We start from the raw sequence: 26,874 nt of genomic DNA, 5'->3' as shown, positions 1-26,874 counted from the left end.
GGGTTACTCCTGGCTCTCTGCTCAGAAGTCACTCCTGGCAGGCTCGGGGACCATATGGGATGCCGGAATTCAAACCACCATCCTTCTGCATGCAAGGCAAATGTCCTACCTCCATGCTATCTCTCTAGCCCGAAAGGCCATGTCTTAATTCTAAATTTATGTTTCTGCCTATGGAGGTTCTTTATATATAGTTTTAATTAATTATATTTTTCTATTCATGCAGCCAATGTGATCAATGACCTTTGTGTAAACATCTCTCTCTCCCTCTTCCCTTTCCTCTCTCATCTTTGGGTCACACCCAGAGGTGTTCAGAGATCATTCCTGACTCTATACTCAGAAATCACTCCTGGCAGGCTCACAGGACCATATGGTATGCTGGGGATCAAGCCCAGGTCGGCCACATGCAAAGCAAATGCGTTACCTACCTATGTCTCTGCCCTAAAGACTGCTTTTATTAAAATACTACATTTTTAAGTCCATTGCTCCAGTACACTTAATTTTGATCTTAAACTTTATTATTTTTATACATAGTACTTTTTTTTTGTTTTGTTTTTTTTGTTTTTTTCGGGCCACACCTGTTTGATGCTCAGGGGTTACTCCTGGCTAAGTGCTCAGAAATTGCCCCTGGCTTGGGGGGACCATATGGGACACCAGGGGATCGAACCTTGGCTAGCGCTTGCAAGGCAGACACCTTACCTCTAGCGCCATCTCGCCGGCCCCAATATACATAGTACTTTTATATAGAGTAAAAAAAAAATACACAATACTACAAGGCATTGTCTAAAATCATTAGCTAAGACCAAATACGGTATATAGATATGGTTGCTTTCCTAAATATTTTTATAAGAACCTAATTTCCTGCTTTTTCTCCACCCACCCCATATAGATTCTGTCATAAATGACTTCGTTATGATGCACTGTGTTTTTATGCCAAATACCCAACTCTGCCCAGCACTGGTGGCCCAATATCCTTTTCATTTGAACAATTCTATTTCTCCAAAGACGTGTCTGTGCTCATTTTGTCATGTCATTCTCTAAAGGTAAGTCATGCCCAGGCAAAATATGCTCTGTTCCCTGGTCAGACACTGGAACACCAGAGATTCCACCATTCCATTAGACTCTGCTCTCTTCACAGGGTTTAGCCTCTCTGGCCAGAATGTCCTCCTCATTGCCACAGTAGATAAATGTGAGTCAAGTTTCCCTGAACCTGTTGGGGATCACACATCAGGGAAGTGGTAGGAAAGAAGATGAGTTGGGTTTATGGAAAGTTCATTTACTACCTTGCATTGGAGACAGAGTCTTGACAAGTTTCTTTAGTGCTTCTCCCCACGAAGATGGCTCACCTGTTAAGATCAGGGGCCAGTGAGGTGGCGCTAGAGGTAAGGTGTCTGCCTTGCAAGCACTAGCCAAGGAAGGACCGCAGTTCGATCCCCTGGTGTCCCATATGGTCCCCCCAAGCCAGGGGCAATTTCTGAGCGCTTAGCCAGGAGTAACCCCTGAGCATCAAATGGGTGTGGCCCCAAAAACAAAACAAACAAACAAACAAACAAAAAAGATCAATACAAGTTACCACCACACTTTTTTCTTTCACAGTCTTCCTACTCCATGCTCTCATCTAGATATGGGAATGAATCCCTTGGTTGCTCTTTTTTAAGGTGATATTGATTTAAATCAATTCACAAAACCAGTTAAGGAGGTACATGAAGGCAGCTGACATTGCAGTTTGGGTAGCATTTCCCTGGTCTATGCCAGCCTGGCACAGAGTGCAGTGTTTAGAAAATATAAATTGGATTTTAAAAGTGAGCATTATTTATTTGTTACTCTCTTAACTTGGGGGCATGTGAAAGTATATTTTCATGTTGTGCTTTAATTTTTTTAAACTTTATTTATTTATTGATACATTGATTGATTGGTTTTGGGGTCACAACCAGTGGTTCTCGGGGTCACTCTGGCTCTGTACTAAGAAATTGCCCCTGGCAAGCTGGGGGACCATATGGGATGCCGGGGAATTGAACAGGGTCCCTCCCTGGTCAGCTGTATGCAAAGCAAATGCCCTACCACTGTATTATCCAGCCCCTGTTGTACTTTAATTTTTAAGACACAGAAATTTAGATTCCCAAACACCCTGGTCTTTAGGAGCATTTTGAAGTAGAGAAGGACAATAGTTTCTTTATCCTCTGAGGGATCAATTTAGTGTTAGTGTATTTTCCCCTTTCAAAATTAGAATTTTCTTACCTATTCTCATTTTCTTGTTCACTCATAATTCTCTTTAAAGTTACCAGGATTGACAATTTTAGTTGAATATGTTATTCACAAGGAACTACAAAAATGAGATTTGGGGGGCCGGAGAGATAGCATGGAGGTAAGGCGTTTGCCTTTCATGCAGAAGGTCATCAGTTCGAATCCCGGCATCCCATATGGTCCCCTGTGCCTGCCAGGGGCAATTTCTGAGCTTGGAACCAGGAGTATCCCCTGAGCACTGCCGGGTGTGACCAAAAAAAAAAATGAGATTTGGGTGTTTATTTGCCTGGAAACTAAGTGATGACGGCTTAATGAGACTTACATATATTCTTTCTGGCTCATTCAGTTTATCTCAAGTTAAATGAACACACTCAGGATCATTCTGTGCTGTTTTAAATACATATATGGTAATCATTATTAGGCCTTTGAGGTTTGTTGGAAAGAAAATGAAAACGACATTGGATTTAGACTCCCCCATTTACCCCAACAGTTAACATGTTGATAAGCTCAAGACAAACAAAACCAAAAGAACAGTGAGAGGGTAGCCTATTCACATCACCCATATAGCTCAAATCTCCAAACATAAAACAATGAGATATTATATATAAAATATATAATTTATATTTTATGTGTAATATATAAATAAGATTTTTATATATAGTGTGTGTGAAAATTCTGACATCTTCCCTTATTATCTTGATTTCTCCAGAGTTGGTTGAGAACATTCATTTCACTGAACTCTTTTCCTCTTAGAGGGAAACCTCTTCAACCCCAAGAGGGAGAAATGGAGATACTATGCTGGAGAGCAGGTCAGACAAGAAATGGAGCCAAAGAGTTGAGGGAGACCTATGGTGTCCCATTCTGATCCTTCTCAGTAGGCAGCGTGAATTTGGCCATATATGGGCAGGTAGAGCAATAGTGTAGTGGATAGGGCATTTGCCTTGCATGCAGTCAACCCTAATTCAATTACTGGTGTCTCATATGGTCCTGTGAGCCTGCCATGAGTGATCCCTGAACACAGAGCCAGCAGTTAGCCCTGAGTACCACTAGGTATGACCCAAAAACAAATTAAAAAACAAACCTGAAAGCTGAAGGCTCCAGAATAGTTGAGTATGTAAGTATCATTTTGACCAACGTGTACATTCTGACTACCTCCTTCTCATGTGATTTTCTGAGAGTCTGAATTCTCTGAACTGTCATATCTGGAATCAGCTCCATTTGACAATAAGAGCTTTGGCCTGTAGTGACATCTAGCCTGTATATGGTATTTCACCTACATAGGAGTCTGTTGGGTTAGTAGTTGCTTTATTTTACAAAGGAGATTCTTATTCTCTGAAAATAAGGATATTTTCTGCTCAAGGAAAGCAATGGAGAATGAATTTATCCATACTTCACTATTCCAAGGGTCATTTTTGGGTGCACCACTTATGTTCTTCACAACTTATTGTGTTCTTCACAATTTATTTCTTTAAATACTTACAAACAAGAAAATTTATGGTATATTGCATGATGATGCCTAATTGTTCTTCAGTTTGCTGCTATCAAAAAATTATGAGTTGGAACCACATAGTCCAATGAAGTGTTTGTATTGATGGATATATTCTAGATCTATAGCAGCCTAGTAGCCACAGGCCTTGAAGTTGGCTGTTTTAACTGAGGAACTAAATTTTTATTTTGTGTTTAATATAAATAGCCACATATTATTAATGGGCATATTTTGATTCTTGAATACTGGAAATAACTCAAACAAAAACTGCCATTCTAAAATACCTCAGAAAAGTAGACCCTGAAGACTGGAACCTCATTATAGTACACATAAACAAAGAGAAGGTCTTTATGTGAGTTTGAGAATGATTTTATGTGAGTGAGAGCTGCCAGTCAAGATAAAGGACACAAGCACTCAATTTTTAGTCCTTTCTTCCCTCCAAGAAGATATTATATAGGAAACTTATAAACTGCTTTTATTTAGCCCATGTAATATAAAATGTAACTGAAAAAGAATAGAAGAGTTTATCCAAAGAATAGAGAACTTCAAGGATTGAAGGAATCCTTGCAGAAATCAGGCTTTAGAGAGGAGCCTCTAGGCCAACTACTAACAATCCTCCTTTTAGGTAGCATCTGTTCCCAGCCTTCTTGGCCTTTACTTCATTTCCATATCCCAGGAATTTTCTGGACAATTTCTCAAGATAGCCTGCACAATAATAATACAGAAAAAAGTAGGGAAATAGAGGATGAGTCAGTGAAACCATCCAGTAAACTATAACACCATGTTCACCAGTCACAGAGCTCTATAATGGAAAGCTGAGCAAGTGGATTAACTCCCACTTTGTTGATATAGGATATGGGGAGCAAGAGGCACTTCAACACATCTAGGCAAGCACTCAGATTAAAGTGAGTTGCTTTGGCTAAGAGTTTTCAAAGCACTTCTTATCTGTGACTTTTCATAGCAGCCCTGTGAAGAAGCTGGTATTTTCACTGCTCTCTTTCCAAATCAATAAACTTGGATAATGAAAAATTATGATTTGTTCAGAGAAAGGTAATTACTCATTCAGAAAAGATGAGCCCCGAGTCCCTGACACCTACTTCTGTCCTCAATCCGCATTGTATGTCTCCTCCAATTTTACGGTGAGCACAGAGGAAGACGGCAGAACTGTTTAGAATTAATATTTCAAGCCTTTTATGTGCTAATGAGACCCTATTCATTAGGTATGCTTGGAACATGATTTGACCTGATGAATACAAGTGCTTTATAATGAGTTTTTAAAAAATTGTATTTGTTCAATTTCTATACTTTTCATCTCTGGTTTCTTTAATCTTTAAAAAATCTGCACTAAAAATTCAGTTCAGTTTTCCATTAGTGTTCAAAAAGAAAATTAAAACCACCTATAACCCTACCAGATACTATACCTTACTAGGTATTGCTAGTGTTAACATTTAGGAATGCATCCTTCTGGTCTTTTTTCCTATACATTGAAATACAAAGAATTAACTCTAAGAATGGAATTATAACATAAATAATTTCATATGCTTCATCACTAACCAACATTTTGTGAGTATCATTTTCTGATGTTAAATATTTTTTCATGCTGTTTTTCTTTTTTTTTTTTAATTTGTTTTGTTTTTTTGGGTACACCCAACAGTGCTTGGGGCTTTGAGCTCAGGGGTCACTCCTGGAAGACTCGAGGAAACATTAGTGACTTTCAGGAATTGAACCCTGGTCGGCCATGCACAACCTCAGTGCTCTATTCACTGTACTATCTCTCTTATCCATGCACGCTAAGTAGAGAGAGTTTTGACACCATTAAAAATGAAACATTAGGGGCCAGAGAGATAGCATGGAGGTAAGGTGTTTGCCTTTCATGCAGAAGGTCATCGGTGCGAATCCCGGCATCCCATATGGTCCCCCGTGCCTGCCAGGAGCAATTTTTGAGCATGGAGCCAGGAATAACCCCTGAGCACTGCCAGGTGTGACCCAAAAACCAAAAAAAAAAGAAAAAAGAAAAAGAAAAAGAAACTATCGTTTAAAACTCTATTTTTTTGTGGAGGAACCCAAATTCATCTGGTATCTCATCACTGTTTTATGTAAAACATTCCCTTTTTTTGCTTGTTTGTTTTGTTTTTGGGTCAGATCCAATGACGCTCAGGAGCCACTCCTGGCTATGTGCTCAGAAATCGCTCTGTAAATTCTGGTAGAAGAGTCTCTCTGTTTAGAGGTCATGTTAGAACCAATTTACGGGGATTGTTGGACTTGTTCCTTTGACCCCCCAGATGCACTAATAATACCTTGCGGCATTGTTCCTCTTTTGCATATGCACATTAAAATGGGGAAATATTACATATGCAAACAAGTTCTTATCTAATAGAGATACGGACACAAATTTTGTGATGTAGTTAGGCCTTATACCCTGAATATCGGCATAATGACGTGGCTGCTCAGGCCTCAGAAGAATGGACATTGCCCATACACCCCTGAACCATCGATTCCATCTACAGAAACAACCACAATTATCTATAACATCATCAGAAAGCAAACCTCTACCAGAAAAGACCCTACCACTGCCCTGGCATGGACTTAAACCAAAAAGCATTCTCTTAATACCCAGATGACTTAGCAACAGCAACAACCTGCTTGCAGGGCAGGGCTCTCCACATCTAAAGATGAGGTGAAACTAGAGGACGCTCCACATCATCCTGACTTCCATGAAAGAAATGCACAGAAACCAGAATCTTTAAGTACAGAAACCTGACACCAACAATATGTGCGGAAAAAATTTCACCTGGACCACAGAGAATGACTCAGGGGTTGGACAACCTAGTGTGCCTGGAGCCCAGGGTCAGTCTTATGCAAGAAAACTTTAAAGAAAACTTTAGGAGTAAGTAAATAAATCCTTGCATTTAGGCCAAGGCTTTTTTCCCCTCCATTTTCCCATATTTTGCTGGGCCTATGCAAACAATAGTTGCCACTTTCACACCGTTGTTATTGTATTTTTTTAACTCTTATCCTTAAAAAAAAAAAAAAAAAAAAGAAGAAGAGCTTACTAAACTTAAAAAAAAAATAAAGTAACTGTAGTAAAATGCCTGTCTCGAATACAGGCAGGGGATGGGAAGGATGGGGGGGGGCATTCATTGGTGGTGGGAATGTTGCACTGGTGAAGGGGGGTGTTCTGTTAATGACTGAAACCCAACTACAATCGTGTTTGTAATCATAGTGCTTAAATAGTTTATATTAAAAAAAAGAAATTGGTCCTGGCTTGGAGGACCCTATGGGATGCCAGAGGATCAAACTGTGGTCCGTCCTAGCTTAGCGTGCACAAGACAGACACCTTACCGCTTGTACCACCGCTCTGGCCCCACATTCCCAAATTTTTATAAAATTATGTAAATGAGATTATATATTAAATAAGTTATTTTTTACCTTCATGGCATATTTCAAACTAATATTTATATAAAACACGTGTTTTCCCAGATAATTTCAGGTTTTGGGTTTTTTGGGGGGTTTTTGGGCCATACCCAGTGATGCTTGTGTCACTCCTGGCTATGTGCTCAGAAATTGCTCCTGACTCAGGGGTTCATATGGGGACACTGGGGATTGAACTCAGGTCCATCCTGAGTCAGCAGTGTGCAAGGCAAATGCCCTACTACTGTGCTATTGCTCTGACCACCCCCCAGATAATTTCTTAAACATTTATTGAATACTTATACTATGTCATACAGTTCTGGGCACTAAGGTAAACTAGACATATGAGGAAAAAGTATATGGCATATATATTTTTTCCCTATTGTATAGATATTTTCTTATTTTTCTTATAACAAGTAAAATAATATCAATTGGAGTCCTACAAACTAAATCTTAGCCTACATTACATGATTATTTTCTTACATTACATAATTTGGCTCTTTCAATATGTATTACCAAATTAACCTAACATCTTAATAATTTTTAGTATCTTTATTTTTTGATTAAACTCTGCCATAGTTTTGTTTTTACGATTACAAACAGGCCTTTAACTTAGTAAGTTATCACAGTTAAATTTCAATTTTAATCTTAACCAACTATATCCATGATTCATTGAACTTTCACATATTTACTTTATCTTTACAACACCTATCTTGACAAGGGAGACCAAAAAGAACCCATATTTTGTTTATTTTGTATGTAGGTTAACTCAAAACACAGAAAAGAGGGGCTGGAGTGGTGGTGCAAGTGGTAAAGCGTCTGCCTTGTGCACGCTAGCCTAGGACAGAACACGGTTCGATCCCCCACTAGCGTCCCATATAGTCCTCCAGGCCAGGAGCAATTTCTGAGCTCAAAGCTAGGAGAAACCCCTGAGTGTCACTGGGTGTGCCACACACACACAAAAAAAGCACACAGAGAAGCCAAATGACCACCTAAGATTCTGTGCTTACTAGGAATTTGGAGACACTTCATGTATCTTTAAATAGATTCTATTTGCAATACTAGTATTGTTGACTCCCCCAAAACAGAATCTCTCCTTTGATCAATCTAACTGTTCATAGCAGCTGACTGCCCTTAGTCATAACTGGTTCTCAAATTTGAGTGGCTCAACTTAGAGTGAGCCAATGAGGTTTCTGAGTAAATGCATTTTTAACATTTAAGAGAGAGAACAGAAAGTCTATACTCCCAATTACTGGTAACAACCTTCCTATAGTTCTTAGGTGAATGAGTCTTATGACAAAGCTGAGATGTGTGGAGGGACAGGGGAGAAAATGAAGTCTATAATGATTGCTAATATTTGAACTAATCCCAAAGCTTGCTCTGTTAATAAATTTTTATGTCAACAAATGCAAGTTGTGCTATTTAGGAGAGATTACTACCACACCTGAAACAATCATAAGTGATAAATTGCTTATATTTACAGTTGTAAAAATTTAAATACAATGAAAATCTGTCAAATATTATCCCCAATATTCTTTTTATTTGTTTTTTTTATATTGTATTTAACACAAATTCCATGCCTTTGGCAAGGAGATAAAAACCTATTATACTCTTAAGGAGAAAAATTAAAATATAAATTTTCTACTATTTTTGCTAAACTTCTCTTCACAAGATTTTTTTTTACCCTTTATACAGAAACAAAGTAAAACCAACAGCTTTCTTTACTATTTATTTCTAATGAAGTTCATCTGGAGTGATATAGGTTGAACTGGATTCTCTAGGAGAAACATCTATCAAAACTTGTTTTTCTTCTTTATAAAAGATTTTAAAACATCATTGAGTTCTTATTTTCTAGATAAAGCTAAGGTTTTAGGGTCATTCGTTGAGTTTCTAAGGAAAATTGTTGCCTTAAATTCTATGAGAGCTAAAGTTTCCTTTTCTAGAAAATGTTTAATACAAATGTCACTACTAGAGCAATTTACATCTACTAATATGCAATTTGAGACTTTATTTCTGATAAGGAAACCTTGTTTTGATGATGATATAAACATGATATGCTCTTTGGGGAAAATGACTATTATCGGATATTCTATACAATAAATTATGTGCATTTTTTCAGACTTATCAGTAGCTATGAGTTCTACACTCATATTTTTATATGGAAATAAGTCTGGGTAGCTAATTGTTCCAAATTTCACAAGCAAGATTTGAACCCAGTGTGTTGCCTTAAGTATGTCCTCCTCATAAGTCTTTGGACTAATTTTTTTTTTTTGGTCACACTGGCAATAATCAGGGGTTACTCCTGGCTCTAGGCTCAGAAATCGCCCCTGGCAGGCACAGGGGATCATATAGGATGCCGGGATTCGAACCATTGTTCTTCTGCATGAAAGGCAAACTCCTTACCTCCATGCTATCTCTCCGGCTAAATCTGGACTATCTCCGGCTAAATCTGGACTAAATCTCATCTATCTCTGGACTAAATTTTAATAAATAACCAATAGTCCAGTGGCTTCTAAAGATGGAGAGATTTCTGAAAATTAGTGGAGGAAAACATTTTAAACAAGAAAATGAGAGGCAACTTAAGAAAATGATAGTGCCAAAAGCATTCCTGAAAGCTCAAAGTTAAGTCAATATGCATGGACCCAGGAGCTGCCTAAGTTGATGGGAGTAGTATCATATTGTTAACCCAGAAATGTCAAGTCTTATGAGAAATCAAAAAAGCCATCTATTTGAAGGGCATGAAATGATTCACAGAGGACTATCACAGAGGTGAACCACTTACAATGATAAGGGCTAACATACACTGAGTTCTTACTATGCTTTAGATACTTTTCTGCATGGTTTACCAATATTGCCTCTCCTTATCCTTAATCAGAATTTTATGAAGTTTTTTTATGAGGAAACTGAGGCTCAGCATGGCCAGGAGACTGACTATGAGTCTCATAGATGATCTGTTGGGGAGTAAGAATATTACTCCAGTGGGTTTAATTCCAGAATTTGCATTTACAAGAATCTGCCTCATCCAGAAATGAATAAGCCTGGTACTCAGTATGGTGAGATACTGATCTTTTTACATAGGGCAGTAAAGCTCATGTAGTGGGAATAAATGCAGTGGGGGAAAGTCAGAGCTCTGAAGTCAGACCCGTGTTTATGACCTCTTTCTTACATGCCAGATTGCTCAGCAATTATTCTTAACCTCTCTGAACCCCTTCTGAATAATAGGGTTAATTAAACCTGCCCTACCCAGCTCACCTGCCTCTTAGAAGATCAAATGAGGCTCTGTGTGTGAAAGTGCATTATAAACCTGAAAGACCCATGTAAATATTGCTAATATTATTGTACCATTATTGAGAAGAATCCGGCCAAATGTAAAGAATACACAAAGACCTAGTCTAGTCAGTGGGCAAATGACCCCCAAAGTTTGTTTTCTGCTGCAGGCAGAGATCTTGTATGCAAAGCAGGGTTTTTAAAAACAACAACATTGAAGAGTATCAGTTTGAATGTTGATAAGTGTTTTATAAATAGCTGCATAATTAGCATGTACTTACTGCAAAAAGTATACATAATATTTTATTCCCTGTTGTAGGCTGTAATGAATCTGCTGCTTCTACATCCTGGGAGGTTTTCACTTACTTTCCCCATGATAATTTTAATACATGGAACCATTATTAGCTGAATTAAGAATAAGTAAATGAGCAGTAAAAAAATACAGAAAAATTACAGGTGCCTGTGGTGAGTAAGATAATAACTAGGTAAAAATATATGAAATAATTACAGTGTTTGAACGGCAGAGCCGGCATGAGGAAAATGACTCAATGGAAATTTAAGGCTGCCGTTGGCAGGGTTGAAAGACTGGAGCCTGCCCCATGGCCTTCACCTCTTCGATTCTCAACCTTCTTACCTCACTGAAAATAAGTGCAATCTGCCCTCAGTCAGTGTAGCTGGGCCATTGTAGGAGGTTTTAGTCACTCTGAAAGTCTGTGGTTCTGTAGTTTCAATGCCTAATCAATGGTGTACTGGATATGTGGGTATTTATGTCGACTTAATCACTCTAATGAGTCTAATGGCTCTATGACTTAATTTGAATGTGTCTCTGATATGTGTTTGACATTCTGACAGGATGGCATTTCAGGTACATTAGATAAAGGGCTTGAAAGATTTTTTTTTAAAAAAGGAATTGTGTTTTATATATATACATATATACCAGATTGAATTGTTTAAAGGAACCAATCAATCAATAAACATTGAAGGCTTTATATCCGCAAGTGCCCAACCATTTACTAGAAAATATAGATTCATGGTGAATGTTAAGACATGATGTCTCCTGTTCTGGGTTATTTTTGATTGCTGCTGTTGTGAGATGTCTCCCAACTAGAAGGGAAAGTTAGTGCTGGACTGTTCAGTAAATTTAAGAATGTTTCATCAGAAAAAGATGTCTTCTAGATCAATAGGCATAATGGACAAGATAGAGTCATTTGAGACTATGACAGAGAGGGTTGAGTTCAGTATTAGAAACTTTTGACTTCTCTGGCTCCCATACTGACAAGGTTATGATAGTCAACTCAATTTTCTCTGCATATTTTCTTTACTTTGAGGAATTTGATGGGTCAGTTTCTCCACCTAGATGTTTATCTTCTTATCCACCCAGCTTCTAAATTGCTCAGTTTTGCTACATCAGATCACCCAAATAAATCAGCCTCAACAGGCAAACAGAATGCTGAGGAAAAAAATAAAAAACAAATTGGGTTATGTCTCAAGAGTCCCATGGATAATTTTAGAAATATTTTAGAAAAAGTAATCTCATTCTGCCTGCTTCTTGACCTTTTAAATGAAGGAAATCAAAGAACTTTTGCATCTCATAGATTCTATGAATGTATGACTCATCAAAAGTGAACATATTGTGTCAATGATAAATTTGGCCACCGAGGCAGAGTCTTTTCTTAATTGTGTTTAAAATAATAACTTAGTGAATTATTTTAGATTCTCTCAACTCCTTTTAATTGCCTTCTATGAAATCACAACCATATTATGCATGTCTCTTATTATGCGTTCCTCATCTATTAGTAGCCACATTGCTGCTGCTTTTGGTTGGAGACCACTTCTAGGAATTCTTGGCCAAATGTACAAGTAGTTTAATGCCAGAGATCAAAGATGCGATGCTGCTCAAGCTATGAAGTGCTGGGGATTACCTGGACAATCTCAGTGATACTCAGAATCCTCTAAGGCCCAGTAATGCTCATGCCACCAGCTAGCATCAGCTCAACCCAATTTGAATTGAACCCAGCTCAGTTGAAACCAGTTCAACCTTTTGCCAGGCATCCTTATTAGCCCATGTTTTGTATCTCTGACTCATCGCTCTCATATTTATTCTTTTTTTAATTTGAATTAAATGATTTTTATTTCAAGCACTGTAATGTACAAGACTGCTCATGATAGGGTTTCAAGCCTATGTTGCTCCAATGTCACCTTTTCTGCTGAGGCCAAATAACATGTTTTTGGAAGCTGTGGTCTTATTCGTATTTTCTGGACACTTGATAGAATCAAATTATTATGTTTTGATTCTTGATGACTATTCTGTACAGACATCAGTCAAATGTATGTTTTAAATAGTCAACTTTCAGTGTTAAAAGTGTCTTGGGCTAGACTGATAGATGATAGTACAGTGAGTAGAGCACTTGCATAGTCCGTGGCTGACTCATGTTCAATCCCCAGCATCCTATATAGTCCCCTGAGTATCTCCAAGAGTGACTCCTGAGTACCTCTCAGTGTGGCCCAGAAAGAAAAGAACTGTCTTCTATGTCTATTTACTTTGGTAACCTTTCTAAAGGATTTCTCCTCTTTTTTGTTTCACCTTTCTCGATCAAGTAGAGACAGCAGTGGTCCCTGCTGTCTTCCTGGTCCATTTAAATTTGTAAATCTCTCTCATCCATTGTGATCCTTGTTACTGTTACTGCAATGACTTACACTGGACATGGTTGGATGTGGCACTCACATGGGATCATGCCTTTTATTTTATGGTGTTTAATTGTGTTCTGCTCACAGCTTCTCTCCAGGAGCCAACGTGGTGCTTACTTACATGTACCCAACAGCCATACCCCTGGCCACAGCCATACCATGGCTACTCTGCCCTGGAAATCATACACTCTCCTGGTCCTAGGGGTCCCAAACCACAGAGCCACAGGAACTGTGCTTAGCCCCTGGGGTCAGTACCAGGATTGATCTCATAGTCTCACATTTTCACAAGTATTTGTTTTCAGCCTGCTCCCATGCCCTTTTGCTTTCATTTTTATGCCAGATAAAACAATTGGATCTGGTATGATGATATTTACTCTTTGACTACTGTCTGAAGGGAACGTTGGTATTTTTTCCCTCTCCCCACTCTTTTCAGTAGGGTTTAATAATATCTAAAAATTATGTAATTCTTCTCAGTGCCTGGGGAGATTATTATGGGAAAATGTAGCACCTTATCTGTAACCACTTCAGGTACAATCACAGTCATCTCTATCCCTTAAGAGTCTGACCCAGCACTGGTGAAGGGTGTTATAAACTGTTTGACTGAAACTCAGTCATGAACAACTTTGTAACTATATATCTCTGGAAGATTCAATTAGATAATTTATGAAATAAAATAAAACATCAAAGGGGAAAATAAATTTGATGCAGCAGACTCAGGCCCAGTTTATACAGTGCATACACCTGGATTCAGCTGTAAAAGTAGAGATACTCATTTGAGCAACTAGACATCTGAAAAGCAAAAGATTGGTTTGTGAAACAAAACTGTGCTGCCCTGTGTTTCCAAAGGCAAAGGTCCAGCTCCTTAACTTTCAAGAGATAAGGGAGGAAATCATTTTCCTGTTTTCTCCTTTTTTTTCCTTTACCTCCTCCCACGGTTTCAGGAGGCTGTGAGGTCCTTGGGAAGAGCAGAGGGTGTTGAGTTCTGGGACAGTCATTCATCACACTTTAGGAAGCTTGGAAATTCAAAAAGACAAAAGAACTCACTTTGGTTTTTAAAACATGAGCCATTCCCACCTGCTACAGCCCTTCGAACTCTATGTCTCTAAAAATCTGTCTTGCTAAAACTTTGACTTGCAATTGCAAATACTTTTAGTCATGCCATGGCGTCACACACTGTCTCAGCACTGTTACTCTGTGGGAACACAGGAGGGGTTGAAGGCAGGATTGTGAGTATATGAGTCTCATACATGCAGGAATCTGGATGTGAGTCCTGCCTCCACAAGAACAGGCTGGTACTGACCTCTTCCCTCTGATCCTCATCTTCCTCTGTATCTGTAAATATTTGTATTTTTACAAATATTTTTACAAATTTTACAGATATTTGTAGAAATATCTGTAAATATTTCTTCTTTGAATTTTTCCTTAATTTCCCCCTCTGTGCCCCTTTAACCTCAGATAACCCTAGTTTTATTATCAGTGTCTACTACTTTGTCTTTATTTTTTGTTTGTTTGTTTTGGGGCCACACTTGGTAGTCAGAACTTCAGCCTCTGCTCTCGGGAATCACTCCTGGCTGTGCTAGAGGGACCATATGAGATGCTGAAGATCAAACCTGGGTCAGCCACGTGTAAGACAAGCACCTTATACACTCTACACCTCCATCAAATTTTGTATCAGTCGCTTGCACAGATAGGTGAAATCATTCAGTGCTTGCTTTTTTTCCTTTGGGCATATTTTGTTTTTTTATAATCCCCTTAAATGACGTCCATTTTGCTGCAAGTATAAAAAACTTTCCTCCTTTCTGGGGCCGGAGAGATAGCATGGAGGTAAGGCATTTGCCTTTCATGCTGGAGATCATCGGTTCGAATCCCGGCATCCCATATGGTCCCCCGTGCCTGCCAGGAGCAATTTCTGAGCCTGGAGCCAGGAATAACCCCTGAGCACTGCCGGGTGTGACCCAAAAAAAAACACAAAAAAAAAACTTTCCTCCTTTCTAAGTAGCGGACTAGTATTCCATTGTGTGAATGTACTGTATCTTCTTGCACCAACCATCTACATTAGGTACTTCAGTTCCGAGCTTATGCCAACTGTTGTAAATAGAGCTGCAGTAGCATTGCAGTGAATGCAACCTTCTGTTAATGAGTTTATGTTCTTTAGATAGGTACCCAAAAGTAAGATTCCTAGATAATGTAGTAGCTTTATATTTAATTTCATTTTTTACTTTTTTTTTGGTGGTGGTGTGGGTAGCACTTCCAATAATGTTTCTGGATGACCAATGCTATCCCTGCAGTACTGGATGCAGAAGAATTACATGGACTGAAACCCAGAACCTCATGCATGCAAAGTATATGCTCTACCACTGACCCTATCTTTAGCTCCTAAAAAAAGAATCTACATCACACTTTCTAAAATCTACATTCTGACCAGCAATGTATAGTGGTTTCTTTTTCTCGACACCCACCTCAATATTTATTTATTATTACTCACTTTGACATAGCTATTTCAGGGCTATAGTTGGTATCTCACTATAGAATTAATTTGCATTTCCCAATGATCAGTGAGGAAACACACATTTTTATATGCCTATCAGCCATCTGGATGTCCTGTTTGGAGAAGTATCTAGTCAGATTTTTCTATTTTTTTGATTGGATTGTTTGGTTGTTTGCATGGCTACTGTAAATTAACATGTGTTTGTCTGGTTTTTTTTTATTACTTGATTAATCCCATATCAGATGTAAGATGCACAGGTAACTTCTCTCATTCTGTAGGTAGTCTTTACATTTTTCTTATATTTTCTTTTATTGAATAAATGATTTTAATGATTTTTTGAGTCATACCTGATAGTATTCAGGGTCTACTTGTGTATAGGTGCTTGGGTATTGCCCTTGGCAGTGTTTTGGTAACCATGTGTTGTTCGAGTATCAACCCCAGGCTTTGAAAGTACAAAGCATTTGTTTAAGCTCATTGAGCCATTTCTTTGGCTCAGATCGTACAAAATCTTTTCAACTTAATATAGCCTTATTTGTTTATGTCATTTCCCTTGCTTTGGGTTTGAGTCCCTCAAAACACCCCTAACACTAATCTTATGGAACATTCTACTTTTTCTATTATCTAGGTACTATGTGGTTTGAGGATCTTCTCTTCAGTTTTAGTGTATTTTTACTTTATTGGTAAATAAATTTTATTGCCATATATGGGCTTAGTGGATAATCTAACTTCATTCTATTACATGTGGATGTTCATTGATTCCAACATTTTTGAAGATTCTCCCTTTACCACTCTGGTTTTAGAGACTATCATTAATTATCAGTAAGTATGGGTTCGTTTATGAACTTTGAACCCTGTCATTGGTATTTACATCTACTTTTATCCCCATATCATACCATTGCAATGAATGTTGCTTTATAGTATAATTTTTAAATCAGAATCATTTTGCCTCTATTTTTCTTCCATAAGGCTCTGATAGCTATTTGAGATCTTTCAGGATTTTATATAAACACAAGTATTTTTTGCATGTGTATGAAGGGTTCTATTTCCTTGAAAAGTGTCATTGGTGAGGCCAGGGAAGTAGTTCATGTGTAAGAACACATGCCTAGCATAAATGACAAGGCCCTGAATTAAGTTCCGAGGATTTCTGGAGTATAGTTCTGGTGGCTCTAGCACTGCCATGTATGGTCCCAGGAGCCCCTTGTCATGGTGAGATCAGATACCTCTGAGCAATGCCAACCTGAACTCTTCAATGAGTAATCCTGGGGCCTGAATATGGTCATGTATGGTCCCTATTAAAAAGTCTTTGCAACTGTGTTGGCATTGCATTTTATCTGTATATTACTTTTGGTAATATACACGGACATTTTTACTATATTAATTTAATTCATGTATATGGAATATCTTTTCATCTCTTAATATCATTCATTCAGAATGCATCTTGGAGTTTTTGTTATATAGGTCTTTCACCTCCTTTATTAAATGTATCTGAGTATTTCCCCTTTACATTCTGGACACCATTGTATGAGCATGTGAGTGTATTTATTATAAACTACAAAGCAATGTGTGCATTTGAAATGTTATTATTTTAATCCTTGCAATTGTGAATTTTCTTTTTATTGTAGACAAAAGGCAGATTTCCTCAGCAGGAAAGAGGACAAGAAAAAATCCTTGTCCTGACCTACAAAGATAATGCAGATTTAGTTATCCTGTCCAAAGGCCGTGTAGAATAGCCACAGCTGTGCTCATTCCATAGCTGTAGCTTATACATGAGCATTTGCATTGTTGCTTTGAGCCTAAGTCAGGAAACCCCAGAAAGTTATAATTATATCCACTTGATATCAGCTGGGATTTCAAGTCATTTGAGCCTCACACATAGAAAGATTCATTCTTTTCTTTTGTCTCTGCCTGCCTCTCTCCTCTCTCTCTCTCTCTCTCTCTCTCTCTCTCTGCCTATTTCTATATCTATCTGTGTCTATTTTTCTGTCTGTATGTGTCTCTCCCTCACCTCTCTTTCCCCTTGCTCTCCTCCTCTTCATGATTTGCAGTCAACCAAGATTTACTCATTGGCTACCAATCAGGTACCTGACTCTACTGATAGGTACCCAAAATTTGTGATAAAATTTAGTGCCAAGTATTACAGTTCTTTGAAAAGAAAAACAAGTTTTATATGTATATAAGTAAGAGACCAAAGGGTTAATCACAAAAGAAATAATTTTCACATAAAGTGATCTTTCTTCCCTCTTTTATTGTAAGCTCAGGGCGAATTGTAGCAATACAGGTTTGAGCAATTTTCTTCTTTATGAATCCCATGCTCAATTTATGAAAGCCATTTTGCAACTCATTTACATGCAGTAAACCTTTAAGGCTCTGTCATTTACCTTGATCATGATTATTTATGGCCCCTGTAGAAAGACCCTTTACTGGTCAAACTCTCAAGCACAGCAATGCCATGAAGCACTTTACTACAGTACCTTTCAAATTGCAGAAGTAAGCAAGGGCATAACCAGTTTTAGAGCCCACTGTGAGGCCGGACTGTTGTGTCATGCGAAGGAACTGACTAGAATTGAAGGAGTCCTGGATTCAAAACCAACACTTCAAGCTACATAACTCTATATTTATATTCCTTTACCATCAGTCTGCAAACTTATAGAAAGGGAATTCTACTATGAGCACAAGACAATAAGATGGAGCTAAGCTAAATTTCTCCATGTACAATGTAAGGTATAATGAGGGAATTATTGTATAGACTATTGTCTATAACACGAATTTCTTTTGTTTATAAATATCTTTAAGCACTATGATTAGAATCATGTTTGCAGTTGGGTTTCAGTCATAAAGAGAACACCCTCCTTCATCAGTGCAACATTCCTACCACCAGTGCCCCCCATTTCCTTCTTCACCCACCCCCTGCCTATTTGAGCCAGGCATACTACTTCTCTCACTCATTAACATAGTCATGATAGTTGTTAGTGTAGATATTTCCCTATCTGCACTCACCACTCTTTGTGGTGACCCCATGGCATGAGCCTGTCCTTCCAGATCTCATCTCTATTGGGCATTATTACAATAATGTCTTTTATTTCTTAAAACCCATAGAAGAGTGAGACTATTTTGTGTCTATCTCTCTCCCTCTGACTTATTTCACTCAGCATAATAGTTTCCATGCTCGTCCACGTATAGGAAAATTTCATGACTTCATATATCCTGATGGCTGCATAATATTCCAATGTGTATAAGTACCACAGTGTCTTTATCTGTTGAAAGGCATCTTCTTGTTTCCAGATTCTGGCTATTGTAAATAGCGCTACAATGAATATAAGTATGCAGAGGGCCTTTTTGTATTGTGTTTTTGTGTTCCTAGGGTATATCCCATAGGAGTGGTATATTTGGATTATATGGTAGCTCAATTTTCAGTTTTTTTGAGGAATCTCCATATTGTTTTCCATGACTAGATGTCATTTCCACCAGCAGCATAACAAAACTTCTATATAGCCTTGAGGAAGGAATGGTATGTCTAAACTAAAAATGTTCCTGATCATCTAGCATGTTCTCACTTACATGAATACAAGACTGTATCCTCCCAAACCTTAGTTCTTAAGCCAAAATTTGGTTCAGTGAAAGATCCACAAATGCATTAACAGCCAATTGCATTGTCTTGAAGTTCTGGAGAAGAGGAGATAGGATAGAAAGCCTTAGTATTTCATATAACATGAGTAACAAGAAGCTGACCCACCTTCTGTAGCTCCCACATACTCTTTATCAACCAAGACTCAGGTTTAACTGAAATGTATAAGCTGAAGAGAATTCTAAACATGTTGCTAGCATATGGGAACCAATAAGAGATGGCAAGGTGCCCAGAAGCAAGAAACAACAGGAAACACTACCAATTCCAGAGGCAAAGGACTGTATAGAGAAGTGAAGCTGGCCACAGGATTCCCTATCCACATGCAGTTAGTTGCTCTACAGGAGCCTGCCATGTGTCACTGCATGTGCATCTATTGGGTCAGAGTCTGCAAGCATGAATGAGAGTGTATTTGATCCAGACACTATGCAGACAGGGCACATTCTGAGAGTGGAGTCCTTGCATCACTCAGGAGGGCGGGCTTTCTGGCAGTGGGGGGGCCTATCACTTTCTACCTTTGCAAATATGAGGGTTTCCTTGACTCCTCTGCACTTACCATGCACAGCCTTCCCAGGGCACGGAGCAGGAGAAGATGGATTATGCCCTCAACAACAAGAGGCGTGTCATTCGCCTGGTCTTGCAGTGGGCTGCCATGTATGGAGACCTCCTCCAAGAGGATGAGGTAGCCATGGCCTTCCTAGAGGTATGTGAGCACCCTCCTTTTCAAGGATATAGCTGCTGGTGTTGGCTTGGTTTGCTGTGTGGGTTAGGTTTGATTTTGGGGGATGGAACTCCGAGCTTCATGCAGACAAGATATATGTTCTTGAGTACATCCACAAATACATACATATATAATTATATATATTTATATATGTGTGTGTATATATAAAGAGAGATGATGATAAATAAAATTTCCTCATTTTTGTTTTTGCTTTTTTTTTGCATGATTGTATCATTTCTAGCTTTCACCTCCTTAGAAAAATCATATGTTGGAGCCAGAGCGATGACACAGCAGTAGGGCATTTCCCATGCATGCAGCTGACCCAAGACGAACCACAGTTCTATCCCCTGGCATCCCATATGATCTCCCAAGCCAAGAGTGATTTCTGAGTGCATAGTCAGGAGTAACCCCTGAGCATCACCAGGTGTGGCCCAAAAACCAAAAAGAGGAAGAAAAAAAAAGAAAAAGAAAATCATACTTTGAAGATTCTATACACATTCTTGGTTATGTTTCTTGAGGTGGGATTATGGAGTTACTAGGTCAAATGGTAGTTATTTGATTGCATAGGAATGGGTTATTTTGTTGTGGAATCACTAGAGCTGTGACAGTTGTTCTGAAGGAAGTGGCTTACTTTGTGAAATCCTAGCTGAAACTGGATTTCCATTTTCCTCCCAGGATTCCATCCTGATGTGGTGCTTTTGACCATCATGTGGCCTTGAGGGCCCACTCTATCCTCCAAAATTTAGAGGAGGAGCTTATATTTGTGCAGGCAAATGGCAGTGGGGCATCTAGAACAAACTTTGATTTGTGGGTTCAAGAACGAAGCAGCCAAGGCTGGAGAGATATCTCAGAGGGCTGGGCACATGCAGTGCATATGCAAGGGCTGGATTTGATCTCTTGCACCAGTATCTTAAGCACTGCGTTAGCACTCCCCCAAAATTCCACTGGGTATGACCACAAAACCAACAAAGAGCAGAAGAAAGAAACAAATTCTCTCTCTTCTTTTTAGTCTGCCACATGGTATGCAGAGAGGTGTACAGGCTGGACTCTGAGAGTGCCCCCAAACTGATAACAAGATATTTTGAAAATAAAGGAATATACTTGCCACTCAGGTCATAAATGGCCTTTGACCATTACTCTTTTAGTGAAAAACTATTTTGCAGATGAGCCAACACAGAGTTTTACTGGCCCACCCTTCTCTGTTAGGGTGGCTGCTGGCCCTGGGGAAAAAGAGCACAGCATGGCAGGCAGGGCCTTGGGAGCCAGGGCCTCAGGATAGCCCAGGTTTGGTGGTTCATGCTCTGCATAAACTGTGCTCAACACTAAAGGGGCTGAGATTTTGTACCAATGGTGAACCTCAACTAGAGGAAAGTATTAAGCAATGAGTATTAGAGAGTATTAAAGTCTTAATAAATACTAAAAATTCCATTAAAAAACATAAAGTGAAGCTCTTGGATCAGATGTACAGTGGGTAAAGCTCTTGCTTTGCATCTGGCCAACCCAGGCTGAATCCTGGTACCACATATGGTCTCCAAGTCCCATCAGGTATGATACCTGAGCACCACTGAGTGTGAATCCAACCCAAACAAACAAAAAAAAAGTAAGAAGAAGCTCTTGAGGATTAAGAGAAAGTACAAGAATAAGACATGGCTGGAATGCAGCCGACTCCAGTTCAATTCCCAGTTGTATATCATTCGCACAGAATTGCTGGGTGCATCTCTGGATTCTAAGCACCACCAGATGGTTCAGGTATCCCTTGCACAGAAGGCTCTTGAACTAAGACCCTGGCCTAGCTGGTAGATAGTATCCACTCTGGCCTGAGACTCCCAAGTACCACTTGGGAGGCCTTCTCCAAAAATAAAGGTGATCTCTTTTTTTTTTTTTTTTTTTTTTTGGTTTTTGGGCCACACCCATTTGATGCTCAGGGGTTACTCCTGGCTATGCGTTCAGAAGTCACTCCTGGCTTGGGGGGACCATATGGGACGCCGGGGGATCGAACCGCAGTCCATCCTATAGCTAGCACTTGCAAGGCAGACACCTTACCTCTAGCGCCACCTTCCCGGCCCCAAAGGTGATCTCTTAAGTGCAGACTATAAAAGGACTAATGCTGGAGCCTTGGGTTACATTATATTCAGTAAAACCAATCATTTTATCTTTACAAATCTTGCTTATTTATTTGTAATAAGTGTGTCCATTATTAAATTTGCTATTTAAACCACCCCACCCATCCTGGTAGTGCCAGAGCTTCACACATGCAAGGTACATTCTGCCATGAAACATATCCCCAATCCCATTTTTTTTTTTTGCATGGAGTTAGGGGGCACACATCCATCTGTGCTCAGGGCTTGCTTCTGACTCTGCTTAGGGATCACTCCTGTGGTGTTCAGAGTACCACAGATAAAATCTGGATCAGCCACTTGCAAGGCAAGTGCCTTAACCCCTGTATTATCTATTGGACCGCCATTGTAACATTTTTAAATGTATAATTCATGAGCATTCATTGTGTTTACAGACTGTTTACAAACTTTTTTTATTTGCAATCTCAAATGTAGACATATACTATGCTTTTCCTTTTCCTCCCTTCTCTCCCCTGCCCTGGTCTATGAATCCATGGTTTAGAGAAGCTAGTAAAGCCCATGGCAGAAGGGGCCCATTATATCATGCTATACAAAGTTGTGTATTTTTGGTGATTCTCGTTAAAAACCTGTATCCTTTGCCAATTATAGGAGTTTTATGTGTCTGTATCAGATGATGCCCGGATGATTGCTGCCCTCAAAGAGCAACTGCCTGACTTGGAGAAGATTGTCAAGCAAATGTAAGCATGGGCCCAGCTTTGGGGTATGCCCTCTTCAAGTCCTCCACTCCATCATGGTCTTGTCCTGAGTTTATTCAATCACAGCTGCCAATATGAGCATCCCAGGTCTTGCACATAGGTAATGCTCTAAGATCAAATGGGCAGAGGACGGGGATGTTACCCGGCCTTTTTCCTGCTAAATTCCTGCCAAGAAAAAGCCTGAGAGCAGAGCTCCTTTTCATGAGCAGCAACTCAATAAATGGAGATTCTGATCTTTGGCTCACAGCAGTAAATCTAGTCATAAAACGATCACTGGCATTTGTTTGATAGTGAATATTTGTATCCCCTTTGGGACACCACTGGCTTTATACTATCCCTCATGCTACTAGTAAGAGGCTAAAGCAAGCAAATTTCCTTTCTAGAACTTTGCCTTTGGACAGACATAGTTGTTCTGGGAATAGGTAACTTCTTTACTGACACCTCCCTGCTTTGGTCTCTCTGTATTAAATATGGAGACATGGATTGTCTCCTGAGGAACACAGAGGCTTCATTTTATTTTTTAGGCCATACCCGTTTGATGCTCAGGGGTTACTCCTGACTAAGTGCTCAGAAATTGCCCCTGGCTTGGGGGGACCATATAGGACGCCGGGGGATCAAACCGCGTCATTCCTTGTCATTCCTTGGCTAGCGCTTGCAAGGCAGACACCTTACCTCTAGTGCCACCTCGCTGGCCCCAGAGGCTTCATTTTGTAAAGTAAAATTAGATTTTTATACAAATAAAACCATTTTAAATCATTATACCCATAATATTAAATAATGCACTTTTTCTGTTTTTCATAGTTTAGAAGATGCAAAAGCTCCACAAAAGAAGGTAAGAGATGATGGATTTGGACTCTCTTATAGCCCATGCCCTATGCAATGACAGTTCTCCAGAGAAAGAATATTGCAGATAAAAGCCTAACACTAACTCAGCTCCTCAGGAAGTTTTCTTTGCTTCAGAATGTGCCTTGCTCTGCTTTCCTTGGAGTTGCTCCTCTGTGTCGCTCATGCTCTCTAACAATGGTTGTTCCTATTTTCTTTTTTTCCCACAGCACAAAGTTCTCTTGCAGCAGTTCAACACAGGGGATGAGAGGACACAGAAGCGCCTACCTGTCCGTGGCTCCGATGAAGGTAAGGGTTCTCTTTCCACTCATGACTGTGTTGATTACTTCAAGTCACAATAAAATCCCAGCCCTGAAACCATTACTTCAAACCTGCAGAACAGTTTTGGGAGAGGTTCCCTGGGGTGCTCCTGATTTATGGTCTTAAACTCTGCTTCAGCTAACATGCTTGTACACATTTCCCTAACTTAGCCTCTCCTATCATACTCTTTCATCACAAAAAGGAAAGCTTTCTTGGGACCAACTCATCAAGATGGCCCAACTTTGAGTAGAGCTTGGTGGACAGCTGACTGGTGCTTTATAGCTGCCTTGCAGAAGTGGGGGTTCAGGGTGTGTTGCAGGGCTCGGCTCTGCTGCTGCCCAGCTTGGCCTCTGTAGCTACTGCCAGGAGGTAGAGGGGCTGGTGATTGCCATTGTCATTTCCAAGGTAGTATGTCATTTTTATCCCAGAATTACAGCCGAAGTAAAATGAGTACCAATGACAACATTGATATTTGAGGCCATGAAAGCATCTTCTTTCAGAGTGCCTCTAAACCTAGACATTGCTGGAAATGAAATTGCTTCTAGAAAGTAAAGCTTCAGAGGTGAGCCTGCCAGCTCCATCTTCTGATTCCCTGAGCCAAACTTTGCACAATTATTTGACTTAGCCTCAAAACATGCATGCATACATACACACACACACACACACAAACACATACATACACACATGCACGCACACAAACACCAGTGAGCAGATGAATGGAAAGATCAGCCTATGCTCATGGCCACAGGCAGATGAACCTTCATTTGCTAAGGGGCTGCTACAGGCAGATCAACACATCAACAGTGTACAGTAATCTAGGCATCTGCCTTCAACACAGCCTTTTTCATATCAAGAAAGAGAAAGACTCAGAGTCAAGGTAGAAACAGGCAGTGGAAGATAAATCCTTGGGGCTTCTGTCAAGTAAAATGTTCCATCAAGGCCACCCTCAGAGTTTGGGTGTGTCCTCTGTTCTTAGAGCTCTGCTCAGGTATGGCATCCCAGGAGACATAGATGTGTGGGAATAAAGGCATTAGGACCAGTGGAGGCGCTGCAAACTTGAGAGAATGGCTAGATATTTCACTCTACTTATAGTTTTCTTGTGATGCTCCTGCAGACCAAACTGACCATGTTTTTCATTGACTTCACACTAGTGCTGTTTAAGGTCTATTGTCTGGACCACACCTACACCACCATCCGGGTACCCATAGCTGCCTCTGTAAAGGAAGTCATCAGCGCAGTTGCTGATAAACTGGGCTCAGGAGAAGGCCTGATCGTAGTCAAGATGAGTTCTGGAGGAGGTAAGAGCCTTTACAAAATCCTTGGGGTTTCTGCCAAGTAAAATGTTCCATCAGGGCCACCCGCAGAGGTGGTGCAAAGGGACAAAGTGTCATTCCACTGTGTGCTCTCATGATCACAGAAGAACATGAGCAGATGAGGGCTTGGTAAGCAGCCAGTTGCCCCGAGCTTGCAAATATCCCTCCTAAAGCAGCGAGAGGTAAAGCAGACTCTTTATCTGGGGTCTCCAAAACTAGGGACTCTGGGGAGATTAGCCTAGAGTTCTCTCAGCATAAGCACTAAACAAATCCTCATATTCCCTGACAAGTATAAATTGTAAGAAGGCATCTAGGCTGATAGGTGGAAGGCATGTGTTTATGCAATTGGGAATGGGAGGTTGTTATAGGTTGGTTCTTTTCAGCTGGTGATAAAAGTCTGAGTGGGCAGAAACCCAGCACACCAAATGAAATCCAGAGTAACCCCCTCCCCCCCGAACCCCACATGGATTACTTGGCTATATTCTGCTCTTTCTAGAACACTTCCCATCCACTTATCACATGTTCTTATTGGCCTGTTAGTGTTACTGGGAAAGAGTGGGCTGAGTATAGTTGAACAGAGCTCCAGGCCAATGAGCAGGAGATAAAACAGAAACATCGCATGAGTTTGCAAAGGGTCAGGATACATGACAGGTGAGAAAGGAGCATGATTTGGTACATCTGAACAGACTTGAGGTCTGTTCAGAGATCAAGAGAGCCGTATCTGTTGAGAATGAAAGCAAATGTTTCTACAAATACAATCTTTTTGATTCATGTTGCATTTCTATTGAAGTTTTATTAGTTTATAGCATTCCCTAGATTTAGAGAAACAGTAGTAGAATCAGCATCTGTTCCTATTACCATCAAAAGTTTACTTTCCATGCATCTGGGCCCTTTTACCAGATTTGGCTAACCCCTACACGCTCCCTCCTTTCTTCTGCTCAGAAAAAAACATTTGTCCTCAAAATCTGAGTCTGTATTTATGTTCCTTTTTAGTTTAAAGTTTCAGTTCTGCAGCTTTATATTTCAATAATTATATGGACTGTGTTTTTAAGCATCCCCCCAAAATCTGCTTTCCATTCAACACCAACTGGCCCCTTCAACCTACAGACTTTCTAGATTCATGTTAGACTCCCATATACCTACTGGCATTTCTGTTTTGATACACAGGACTCAAAATATGAGTCCTCATTTGCCTCTGCCAACATCTTTCTGAGCTTACCTGGGACCTCCCCTCACTTCCTACAGGTCTTGTCCAGCACCTAGAGCCCCAGAGCCCATCATTCCCCTTCCTTCTGAAGTGGAACCTCTTGCAATACATCTTTTCTTTCTTTGATACTTTTCTTCTATTTCTGCTTCCCTCATGCTGATGGAAGCAGTCTTTGAATTATTTTCTACTTTATCATTCACTTTTATATTTTTAGTATGTTGTCTTGTCTGGCACATAGCCAATGCAAAATAAATATATATTGAAATAAATTTTTGTGGGGTTTTTTTTTTTTTTTTGGCTTTTGGCTTTTGGGTCACATCCGGCAGTGCTCACAGGTTACTTCTGGCTCTATGCTCAGAAATCGCTCATAGCAAGCTCGGGGAACCATATGGGATGCCACAATTCGAACTACCATCCTTCTGCATGCAAGGCAAATGCTCTACCTCCATGCTAT

The 26,874-nt window shown here is 39.7% G+C and overlaps 1 protein-coding gene across 2 annotated transcripts in view; it reads left to right on the top strand.

Annotated features, from left to right (window-relative positions):
* RAPGEF4 (Rap guanine nucleotide exchange factor 4) overlaps window positions 1-26,874 on the top strand; it is a 344,824-nt gene that overhangs the window by 280,751 nt on the left and 37,199 nt on the right. For both annotated transcript variants that reach the window (XM_049773530.1, XM_049773531.1), the window contains 6 exons: window positions 887-965; window positions 19,756-19,906; window positions 22,651-22,739; window positions 23,559-23,589; window positions 23,810-23,888; window positions 25,052-25,198. In XM_049773530.1, the coding sequence (XP_049629487.1) occupies window positions 887-965; window positions 19,756-19,906; window positions 22,651-22,739; window positions 23,559-23,589; window positions 23,810-23,888; window positions 25,052-25,198 (576 nt within the window). The remainder of the gene's footprint in view (window positions 1-886; window positions 966-19,755; window positions 19,907-22,650; window positions 22,740-23,558; window positions 23,590-23,809; window positions 23,889-25,051; window positions 25,199-26,874) is intronic.

Source organism: Suncus etruscus, chromosome 5, assembly GCF_024139225.1.
Source record: "Suncus etruscus isolate mSunEtr1 chromosome 5, mSunEtr1.pri.cur, whole genome shotgun sequence".
NCBI classification, from domain to species: Eukaryota; Metazoa; Chordata; class Mammalia; order Eulipotyphla; family Soricidae; genus Suncus; species Suncus etruscus.
The sequence above is the reverse complement of the archived record's forward strand: the minus strand, read 5'-3'. Positions and strand labels throughout refer to the sequence as shown.